The 12,268-nt window shown below is 36.2% G+C and overlaps 1 protein-coding gene across 8 annotated transcripts in view; it reads right to left on the minus strand.

Moving 5' to 3' along the window:
* WDFY3 (WD repeat and FYVE domain containing 3) overlaps positions 1-12,268 on the minus strand; it is a 263,913-nt gene that overhangs the window by 40,750 nt on the left and 210,895 nt on the right. For 6 of the 8 annotated variants that reach the window (XM_064584729.1, XM_064584732.1, XM_064584728.1 and 3 more), the window contains 3 exons: positions 6,103-6,156; positions 3,420-3,588; positions 387-550 (listed from right to left, as the gene is read on the minus strand). In XM_064584729.1, coding sequence (XP_064440799.1) covers positions 387-550; positions 3,420-3,588; positions 6,103-6,156 — 387 coding nt within the window. The remainder of the gene's footprint in view (positions 1-386; positions 551-3,419; positions 3,589-6,102; positions 6,157-12,268) is intronic. The other 2 variants (XM_064584731.1, XM_064584734.1) reach the window with 1 other exon arrangement.

Here is a 12,268-nt window from a genome sequence, read left to right on the forward strand (position 1 = left end):
GTAGATGGTTAATGGAACTATGGAGGTGTAGAAAAATAGTACAAGGGCAGATGAATGAATGGGTTGTGTGCATGGGTTTGAAATAGAAAATGATGGCCAGAAGAACGGTCTAATAAAGGCTATAGTAATAGAGTGAACTAGACATCAACTGCTAATATTGTATCTCATGAAACTCTGGGCTGTTTAGCGTGTTCAGCCAGGTCAGAAAATCCTGAAAAGGAGAGACGTAGAGTACTGAATCCAAATGGTTGCTTACTATTCACAGTATTTCATTACAGAGGGTAAAATATTTATCTTCTGCCACCTGGTAAATAGCCTATCAGTTAGTGTTATAAAATGCAAACGAGTTACTTCAATGCAACCCTTACGCTTTAGAAGCACAGTACCTTTTCTCCTTCCTCCAGGAGGCGGAGGAGGGTGGCATTATCCGTTTTCTCTTCCTCCTCTATAGAGCTGCCTTCGGCAATCTGGTCCTGTAGCTGCTCCTGGCTCTCCTCATCTCCTCCGTCAGGTGCGGACCGAGACCGTTTCAGAGGAGGCTTGACCAGACCTATAGGATCACAACCACGAGAGCCATGTGACCTTGCAGGGGCCACTTGGAAGCAGTCTGGGCTCCCGCAGTCCCTCCTACACATTTCCAAATTGAGATAACTCTGGAAGGTACAGGGAGGCAGCACAGTGCAGTGGTTAATGACAGAGGCTCTATAGTTAAATAGTTGTGCGACCCTGGACAATTATCTGCCTCTCTGAACTTGTTTTCTCATCTATAAAAATGGGACAAAAATACTATTTATCTTAGGAGGTTGTGGAGGACTTAATGAGTTATTATTCATGCTTAGCATCCTGTTTAATAGTAAATTCTAAATAAGTGTCAGATGATGATAAACAGAGCTTAGCATAATTAATGGTAAGGACAGTACTGCTTATGGACAGGTGTCATTAAGGGGATACCATAAATAAATGATCAACCACTATCAGAAACAAAATTAAAGACAGAAAGTTATAAATATGATTATAAGAGATCCCCCCCCTACTTAGAGGGCCCCTGAGGACTATTTCAAGACTTATGTCACAAGCAACAGTATGGTCATTCATATACGAACGAAGGTGATCAAATCATCATGTCATAAAGAATAGAATTCTTTAAAATACAGGGACAGATCATTTAACTTGCAGGTTAAGGAAACATTCTACTGTCTACATTTTGATAACTTTATGAATAATCACAGGAGGTGACAAAATCAATTGATGTGATGCCGACGTATGAGAAGCATTCAAAATACACTCTAACCCCCATATTTAATTAATATTCTCTACTTGTTCCAAGAAAAGGCCCGTTACATCTACCAATGATAGTTGCTCTAAGAATTCTGGAAAAGAGTTAAGTCATAGAATCTTATCCTTTGAGCATGAGTTATCAGAGGTTCTGCTTTGCCTTAAGAAGAACCCTCTTTTCACATATGAAAGAGTATAATAAATAAGCAAGAGAGATCAAGTCCTGCTGAGAATATCTATGAGGGGGAAAAGCTCCCAGTTGCACTTTTTTTTAAGTAAGCTCTATGCCTAATGTGAGGCTTGAACTCACAACCCCCAGATTAAGAGTCACGTTTACCAAATGAGCCAGCCAGGCACCCCTACCGTTGCATTATTTTTAATAAATCAAAACGTCTAATTCTATGTCTACCATAACACCTTGCATAGCATAGTAGTGACACCAATTTGTGGGTTTATGTCAGTAGACATTAGGAAAATGAGGCCAAGACAAGTGAAGTGCTAATGACCCAAACACAAGTCATCTAACTCTGTGAATTATACCTTAGCTTATACTCAAGAAACAGCATTGGACCTACTTCTGTAACTTTGCTGGTACAATGTCAAGAAAATTAGAAGACTATAAACCCTCTCAACTACTAAAAGTTTCAAAGAGTCTATAAAATGTTAGATCAATTAGGAAATGCTTAATAAGTCACAGTCACCATGAGGAAAATTATAGAGAAGAGGAAAATTATAATAATAAGAGAAATGGATCACAATTTTTTTTTTTAAAGATTTTATTTATTTATTTGACAGAGAGAGACACAGCGAGAGAGGGAACACGAGCAGGGGGAGTGGGAGAGGGAGAAGCAGGCTCCCCGCTGAGCAGGGAGCCCGATGCGGCGTTCGATCCCAGGACCCTGGGATCATGACCTGAGCCAAAGGCAGACGCTTAACGGGCTGAGCCACCCAGGCGCCCTGGATCACAATTTTTGATGGTGTGTTTTGTTGACATGTTGACATCATATACTATCAATTTTTTATTTTTTTTTTTTTTTTTTTTTTTTTTTTTTTTCTAAGAGAGAGAGCGAGAAACAGCGTGAGAGGGGATAGGGTCAGAGGGAGAAGCAGGCTCCCTGCCAAGCAGGGAGCCCGATGCGGGACTCGATCCCGGGACTCCAGGATCATGACCTGAGCCAAAGGCAGTCGCTTAACCAACTGAGCCACCCAGGCGCCCACTATCAATTTTTTAATTGATGGGATCTGAAACTGATTTTTAATTTAAAGTTCTTAATCTACATTCTGAGGCTTTGTTTATAGAATATGCCAAGGACTTTTGAATGTATCGTGAATCAGAGGCTTGAAAGAGTTAAAAAACAATAGATTGATTTACTTTTCAATACTGACTGAATCCCCCCCGTTTTGTGCTAGGTATGTGCCAAAACATCAAGTGAGAAGAAAAATGATCTCTGCCTCTGAGAAGCTTATAATTTAGAAAACATAAAGCAGTGAAAAATCACTGAAATTGCTATGATATAAGCAAATGCTATCTGTGGACAGGAGAGTGGGAAAAATTTTCAGAGAAGGATAATTTGATATTTGACCAGTGTCTTCGAGGCTGGGTGGGGTTTGTTAGGATCCACATCATGGAGAAGCTGCAGGACGTGGGCAGAGGGCACACACATATGTAAAAGTACAGAATCAAGAAGTCCAATTCATCATCTCATGTATGTTTTACTAAGATCATAAAGCACAGATGTGGAATAATCTGTCTTAGCTCACAGGAAGAAAGACCATGATTTCTTAACTGTTGTCTAACATGCACTAATCACACATTTAGTTGTTGTTTTAATTTTACAAAATATTTATTTAGTTATCAGGGCCTTAGATTAAAATGTCAGGTGTCACTGAGAATCCTGCCAAATGCAATAAAAACATTATCAAGCCAAAAGGCACATTCTATCCATCTGTAGGCAATAACGAGCCAGTCTCTTTAGTTCTCATACAGAAATCCATCTTAAAAAGAGTGAGATTGTAAAATATGTATAGACACTTTTATCCATATGGTTGGCCCTACGCCTTACAGTAGCTCCTATTTTCATAAAAATTCAAATACAAGAAATGCTCCAAAGTGATTTTTACTTCAAACAAAGAGGAAGGCTGACCTTTGACTTTAGCAATAGTGTCTTCACCATGCTCTGGTTCTTGCTGAGCAGCTTCACCTTCTGAACTCTCTACAATGGCGTCTTGGACAATGGCTGGGTTGCCAGAGGCTAGTCGCATGTAGTATTCCTTACTGTCATAACTTATGGCTCTTCTGTATCGAGCTGGTTTCTAAGAAATAACGGAAGAAAAGGATTCAGATAATTATTTTAAAGAATTAAAATATAAGCTTTCTGGAGGAAGGTATGGTATCAAGACTTCTTTGTGTGTTACCTTTTTAAAGGGATTTTTAACAGACTGCATTTATACACAGTAAATCCACAGACTTTTGGGTTAAGTTTCTCTGTTTTTAAATTGCACCGATTTTTAAAACATACATATAAAAAAAAAACAGTATTAGCAGTTTTTCTTCATGAAATAGAAATAAATCATTATTTCTCTAGTCAAATAACATTTTCATGTTAGTATGACATGGCCTCACTGATGTATTAGAAAACCTTCCTAAACAGTAAAGAGAACACCCAGTGTTGGAGAGCATCAAGTTGCAAGAGGATGTCTGGTTTGTGTGGAGCCTGGAACTTTGCTTCCACCCCGCATAAAGTAAGTAGTCAGGCCTAAAGCCCATCCATTCCGTTGGAATCCTCTGTGCCAATGCTTAGAGGTAAAGACTCAGAACTGCACTGTTCTTCCCCACATTCCCAGTTCTCACTAAAACTCCAGAAATGGCCCAAACCTTCCACGAGTTCTAACCCAACATGGAATCAACCAGCTTCAGGCCCGATGGCGCTCTCTGCTTGGCCTGCTCCTCCAAGCTGGTATCTTCAATTTGCTAAAACCTCTTTGTTGTTTATTATGTAAAATAATATGCTCCATAAATATATTAACTAAATGAGTATATTAAGAACATATATAAGTCCATCTTAAAGAAGTTTATTACCTAGAAACATCAGAAAAGATTTGCTATTTTTGGCCTAGAATACAAGAGCATTTCTTTTTAAGAGTTAATATTTATCCTAAAAATACAGTCTCTAGCTAACCTAAACTTTTTTTTTTTCTTAAAACCATAACATAATGAAAAAAATAAGGTCTAAAATGCCCTCAAAACTGTAAAACCATAAGGAAAATTTAGTATGTATACAGGTTCCTCAATCAGAATTAGACCCAGACTTTGGATTAACAATTTAAAAAAAAGATGGGGTTTGAAATACGCTTTAAAACCTCCCCATTTTAGGGGTGTCTGGGAGGCTCAGTTGGGTGAGCCTCCAACTCTTGATTTGGGCTCAGGTCATGATCTCATGGGTCTAGAGATTGAGTCCTGCGGTGGGCTCCATGCTCAGCAGGGAGTCTGCTTGAGATTCTCTCCCTCTCCCTTTTCCTCTGCCTCTCTCCCTGCTCACACACATGTTCTCTCTTTCTCTAAACTAAATAAACTAAAAAAAACCCCTTCACTTTTTAAACATTATTTCACTTTCCCATTTATAAAAATACCTGATTAAAAATACTCTGTTGGCCTACTCTTCAACTCAAGTAGTCAATATGTATTATCCAAAATCATGCTTATTTCAAGCAAGACCTTTTTAAACAAATAACTTCCAACTCAAGTGGAAAACAAGTGTCCAATTGGTTGGAATATTTAGACTGAAATATTGCATCTATTTCAAGATAAAAAGCTACCTAACTGAGGTCATACTACCCTTCTTTTAAATTCAGGTCCAGAGTCAGGGAATCAAGAGAGCTGCAAGCTAACTGAGGAATGATATGCAATAAATAAAAATTGAAATATATAACATAGGAAAGTATTAAAATGAGGTAAAATGATACTACAATGATGGAAGGACCAATCTGATGAGCAAATAAGAATATTGCAGTATTTTTAAATGAAAGAAAAGGTAGTAAACTTTGTACCATACCAATTCGATGTTAGGTATAACAGTTATCTTCAACTCAAAACTGTTCATTTTTAAAATGATGAAAGCATAGTTAGTGATGGGCAAGACAATGAATTAATAGATGTGAGACATCTACTTGGTTACTGACTTCAACTTGGAACTATGTTTTTTTCCCTAAATATTTTGAGGTATATTTCTGCATTCTAAAGAACTACCTTTTTTTCCCTTTTTTTTTTTTTTCTTAACTGAATTACGTACTGAATCTTTCTGGAAAAAGAAAACAATTGTAAACTTTTAAACAAAATAAGTTAAAATTGTATTTTAAAAAGTGATCTATGTATAACCTTAGTTTTCATTGTTCCTTCTGATTGAAAAAATGATTTTTAAGAGAGGATACTCCTTGCATTCTCAAGATACACACAGTTTAGTATCTGGAAGAATTAAATGAGCAAATGAAAAGAAAAAAGTTGAGGGTGTCAGGCTGCCCATTACTAACATGCGTCAGAACTTGTTAGTTTATACGTGAAGCAATAGACATTTTACGGTGAGAGCAGTGAATACTCAGCCTGTTAGTGAGCAGCGCACAGGCCCTAGGAAGCTAATTAGAACAAAGCCAGGACTAGAACATCTCTCAGCACGGATGACACCGACTTTTTAACTCTAAGGAACTTAGAGGAAGAACAAATTGAAAGTCAACCTTTTATGTTAGTCTAGCCTACCATGCACTAAAAAACCAAAAACAGAACAAAGAAAACTGCAAGTATTTTGCATTCTCTTATGGTAATTTGTGTTTTACCTTTTGAGGAATGATATCATCAGGTGTCTCGGGCTGTTTACTTGGGACCTCAGACTGAAAACAGGGTATTAAGTATAGATACATCAGAAAAAAACAACATAAAGAACACCACAAAAATAAAATTTTCGTGAGGATTGTATGAAATATGGAAGGTGCACACACTCAAAGAAAATTATTATGATATCCTAAGTTGTTTGAAATAATCACTTAGCATCTTACAATTATTTTTTTCTAATTACCAAAAGTAATTCTAAAGTAGAAAATACACTAGTAGAACTCTCAAGGCTATTGAATAGGACTAACTTAAAAATCTCACACAAAACTTCAGCCCAGGTGGCCAGTGTCACGGATGATTGACACGCAACTCTATACAGCTTCAAAAGGAAAAAACTGAAAACTGGATACAGAATCTAACGCTAGCTGTTGCCCTCCACCTACCTTTCGCTGGGCTTATCCCTACATCTGTTTTGTAACAGGAGCAACTGGTTTACACCATGATCTCCAATACCCCATACCACAGAAATCAAAGGGTGCTTATTAGTGAAAAAACATCCTCCCATAAAAGCCCAATGCCTACTTCATTACTTTCATAGCGATAACCCCAGAAAGGCTGAAAGCACAAGGGCGGCTGGGTCATCAGCCTCCAGACAAAAGTTTTTGTAAAAAGTACTTTAAAAAATATTAGCTGGTTGCTTCAAATTTTATTCTTAGAATAAAATCTCAGTTAACAAGAGGGCAGCTTCTGTTGAGCTGTCGTGTGCGGCTCATGTAAACATGCACAGATAGCTACATACAGACAATGATACTGCTTCCAATTTTTCTTCCTTTTCAGTTTTAGCTGGAGACGACATCTAGTACTTTTCCCCACAGTAAACATGCATCGGCAAAATGATTTCACAAATGTTTTCTCCCCAAGCAAAACAAACACTGGACTACTAGGCATACTTTCAAATACTTCACATGGTTTTAGTAAACGTCTCTCTTTAAAAGCAAACTTTTAAAAACATACCTGTGATGAAGAATAATCTTTATAATATACATCTATGTTCTCTAACTTGGTACAGGTTTTGGCTATACGAGTATAAAATACAAATATGTGAACACACGATGGTACACTTAGGATGGGTATATTTCAATGTATGTAAAATTTATGTCAATAAAAAAAGAATTATAAACAAAAACTCAACTCTAATTAATGACATGCATGTGGAAGTGTTAAGGAGTGAAGGGTACTGATTCTGCAACTTTCTCTGAAATTCATTAAAAAAAAAAAACCCAAGATAGATTGCTGGATGTGTGATAGACCAATATAGCAAAATGGACCCATTACTGTTGTCAAATGCAACTTTAATATCCACTATTTACCCCCAACCAGAATATGGGCAGGGTCTGACATGCATACTCCTTATTTTCTCTGCAACATACGGTACAGTGCTGGTTTAATACATATTTACCACTGATCCACTGACTGAGGCTCTTATTTTATTCCAAGGCACAGCATTCAACCCACAGTAAAGAGATACGCTGTACAATAATTTCAGTATTATCATAGCTCTCTTTTACTTAAAATTTTATAACTAATTATTGTAATTATGTTTACACAGAAATCTTAAATTTTCAAAGTCAGAATTTCTAGAAAATAATTCTCTAGTCATTTTTTATTCAAAATTTTCTATAATGCTGGCAATGGAATTTCCTGAATGAGTTGCTTAGTTTCTTTGAGTCCTATGACATCTATATATTACATAAAAAATATCTGTGGAGGCAGCCACAGGAGACTCCCTTCATTAGAAAAGGAACCTTCAAGTAAGTCAATTACCCCTCTGTCCCAAGCAGCCCCAAATTAAAAGGTAGATAGTGGGGTTTTCACCCCAATAGTATTTGCAAACAATAAATTTGTTTGAGATTATTATTCCATGAAAATAAATTTGTGAAAATAAGGGGATCACAAAATCAAAACCTGGTTTTTGTATCTAAGTGTGATTTCTTTTTTTTAATGGCAAAATATGGAATCTCATTCTCCTTCCGTAGGATTCAGAATAATGAGACCATTGCTTAAGAGCCACTGGATTTTGTATTTTCATCATACCCAAGGCTCACATCTTAACAATATCTACAACTGACATTACCACTCAAAATACAGAATTACAGTGCAATTTAGCATAGCTGTTTTAGTTATGGAAATTACCCCACAGGGAAAGTCGCTGTGCAAAGAGGAATTATTTTCATGTGAGAATAGGTAAGTTTCCACATGTACCTAACTTTTCTCATGACAAAAATTATTACTCTTGCTTTTATTAAAATAATTTTAGTAGATAAACTGTCAAAGCTTTTAAGTCTGAGCAAATGAGACACTAAAGATATATTCTATATTCTATAAACAAACATCTAATTTAAAAATCAAGAAACAAAGTTCAGAACTTAGAATAGGTAAGCTATCCTGTATACAATGTGTAACAGTATCAAGGTTTAAGAAATAAAACCTCAATGACTAAAGAAAAAAAATCACTCGATTCATTTCTAACACATTGAAGATTTTAAAACAAGAAAATAACTTTTAATCATCACTGTATTCTTTCACCTTAAGCAACAGAACTAAAAATTTCAATGCCACTTAGGAACAGTAATTATTCTTACAAAGGCAAAAGATTAGTCGATTGCCCTTGCTCAGATAAAGCCTCCTTTACCTAGCAAGAAGAGGCTTCCAAAGCAATTTTTAGGTTGGCACATAGCTCTTACATTGCAAAAAGTACTGACTTTATTTTATAAACACACAGGCAAGGAAGGCAACACATTTATGGGAACAGAAATGGAAGAAGTGATTGATCTCTAACTCAAAACAAATTTGGAATCTTGTTCGGGGTAGAGGTGGATTTTCTATAAAGTTAATAAAGCTTAAAAACTTCAACAGCCCTCACTTCCCATGGGATCCTTTCAAAACCTTGGAAAGAGGCGCTCAAGTAATTTCATATTCATAAGTTTATACCTTTTTCCTCGTAGAGCCCTCTGCCAAGTTATATAAACTTTAGGCCCAAAGTTTGTAATTTGGCTCTAGCCCTTTTTAGTGGAAAAATTTCAGAATTAGGAAAATTCTACAGAATGCTGAATGGGAAAGCAATGGAAAAAGTCTGTAATTTTGGAAGAAAGAGTGCTGGTAGTCCATTCATTCAACATTTATTAAGTTCTTGATACTCTGTTAGCATTAGAGAGACAAAACGTAGTATATTGTTTCTGTCTGGAAGAAATTTACCGTCCACCAATAAGGTCACAAAACCATCAAAGGTTGGAAGCTCTTTCTCAAAATGACTCAACTTCTAAGGAACTGTCATCCTATATACTTATTATATGGTACTTTACTACTTAGGAGCTGCAACTAGACCTTTCTCTAGGTTTTGATTCCTCATCTGTAAAATTGGGATATTTTCCCAAATAGTATTGCACTTTGTATCTGGCTCTTCTTTGATTTCATGATAGAAGTCAGTAGGATAGCAGTTGCTTCTTCTTTTGGGAATTTTCTTTGCTATCAACATTGCCAGACTGCATATTCCATAAAATAAAAGTGGACACTTAATGGCATTTCAAATTTACAAGGATTTTGAACTGGCAAGACCAAAATAATCAGTCATTCAGAAAATTTCATCATAGCAGATTAACCTTGACTCGTGCATGAACTAAGCCACATAAATTCCACATTCTGTAACTGTCGCCCCTTCCCACCCACTCTTTCCTTTTTTGTTAATGTATCTCCAGCATTTCTTGACTGCCTTGTATTTCCCAATATGTAACCCATCTGGTTAAAAAATAAGTTCCATATGGTACATACTTATTTCTGAGACTGTCTGTTTAGACTTTTCAGGCTGGTGAACGCTTTTGCTTACGTAAAATGCTAATAATACTAAGGTTGTAAGTGTGAACCCCGAATAGGTTATTTTGTTTTTATCTGATACAGAAGTTTAAATATACTTTTATAAAGTGAATGGCACTGTTATAAAGAAGGAAAGGAATAAACAATACAAAAATATTATGGTTATGTAAGTAAAAAATATGCCTCAGTTAAAAAAAAACTCAAAAGCATATGCCTCAGTTAAATAAAAATAGTGAGTTGGTCACATATATAGGAGAGCATATATATTTATCTTGTATTTTAGTATTCTTGAATGGATTCAATTTATATGATTGTTGACTCAGAAATATTTTATCAAATTGTTACAGGCTTGAAGTATTTATTTGGGGAAAAAAGGTTAAGAATTAGAAACTGTATTACTGGTTTGCTCGGACAAAAGTAGGTTCTGATAAAGGCTACAAAGTATGGGTGGATTAATTTTTTTTTTCCATAGTGCAGTAGTACCAGAAATTATGGTGCTTTAAGTTACAGCTGTACCAACTATGATATTCTTGACAGAATGGAATAGCTTTGAGAAAAGTGAACTTTAGGAAGCTATCTTGAAAAATCTTAAATAACTATATATTAGCAGCTCTAAGACCTATACTCTAAGAAGTATCAGGATAGAAGTGAAATCGCTGACCACAAAATAAATGGGAGCCAGGGTTTTGGCAGAAAAAAAAGAGACGGGAACAATGCAAAGTGCCCCCACATCATAGAATCCAAACTATTTATTAGAAGACCCATGTTCCAAGCCTCTTTTATAAATCTTAGTTTCTTCAATTGGTGACAGAATCAAATATAAAGTCAAGAATGTGAAAGAATTTCAAACCCATGAAGGGTTTGAAATAAAGTTTTAAAATAAAATATAACAAAACTTCTATACTGGGCAAGTGTTTGAACTTTATGACCTCACAGATTCTAAAATCCTATTATCCAAACATCCAAGAAGAACAAACCGAAAATGTTCTTCAGTGGATGATTCTTTGTAGTGATCTGGGTTTCTAACTGGGTACAGGAGTTTATACTAGATTTATTTTAGAGGCAGCTAAACACTAAAGTGAAACAAAGCGTGGGATATGTTCCCTAGAGAGATAGTCACCTTTCTGTCTTAATGAAGCATGGCGCAGTCAGATGCTTGGCAAGGGGGGGAATCTTACAATATGCTTTTCCAGACTGTATTTTTTAAAAGTTACAATACTAATTTTTAAGAAACTTTAAATGATACCTCAAAAAATTTAAATGATATTAAAGGAAGACGTAAGAACTTTGTTTATCAAAAAGGAGTATAGATTTTTAAGAAGTCACAGAACAGTGGTCTAAGAATCAGGGACTCTCTAGAGCTGCCCCGGTCCATTGCGGCAGCTGCTGCCCATGTGAAATGTGGCCAGTCCCAACTGAGATGTGCTGTAAGTGTGGACTACAGACGCATTTCAAAGACAAGGCACAAAACAGGTAAGATGCTTCACTGATGATGTCTCTGTAATTGATTAAACATTAAAATGAGAGTATTAGGAGGCTGGATGAGATGACCAGTGAGACCCCCTCTCAACTCCCAAAGCTGTGCTTCTATGACAAACATGAGTTTTCTAAGGACAAAAGTACTCTCCATTTTGGAGGCAAAGGATTATTATTGGGACACTGAAAGTTGAATTACTATTTAGAAATGTTGTAAGGAGGGGCGCCTGGGTGGCTCAGTTGGTTAACCGACTGCCTTCAGCTTGGGTCATGATCCCGGAGTCCTGGGATCCAGTCCCACATCCCACATAGAGCTCCCGGCTCAGCGGGTAGCCTGCTTTTCCCTCTGACCCTCTCCCCTCTCATGCTGTTTCTCACTCTCTCTCTCTCAAATAAATAAATAAAATCTTTAAAAAAAAAAAAAAAAGAAATGTTATAAGGATTTTCAGAATTAAATTCAGTAGATTTTATACTCTTGTGCTTTCTCTTTTAAACTTGTAGTGGCTTTACTGGGAGAGTATATTTTCCTAAACTTAAAAACATGATTCCTGGACCATCAACAGCTTAGACAAAATTTTTCTAGTCACGTGCAAAAGTCTGAATAAAGGCTTTGGGGAGGGTGACTTGTCTGAAGAAAAAAAAAAAAAAACTCATGGGCAAATGCTGTGTTTTAAACCTGTGGAATCAGTGATGAAGTTTCTTAACATACACAGAAAGATCTACATATTCAGGCTATTATTCTTTAGCCCTCTTCTGTGTTTCTTCAAAGAATATTGCTTATGCCAATATTTATTTGCTTAACACTCAGAACAGTGTCTTGCACAA

This window comes from Mirounga angustirostris, unplaced genomic scaffold (assembly GCF_029215605.1).
Source record: "Mirounga angustirostris isolate CCGP_5_RB_7025 unplaced genomic scaffold, mMirAng1.0.hap1 SCAF_2, whole genome shotgun sequence".
NCBI classification, from domain to species: domain Eukaryota; kingdom Metazoa; phylum Chordata; class Mammalia; order Carnivora; family Phocidae; genus Mirounga; species Mirounga angustirostris.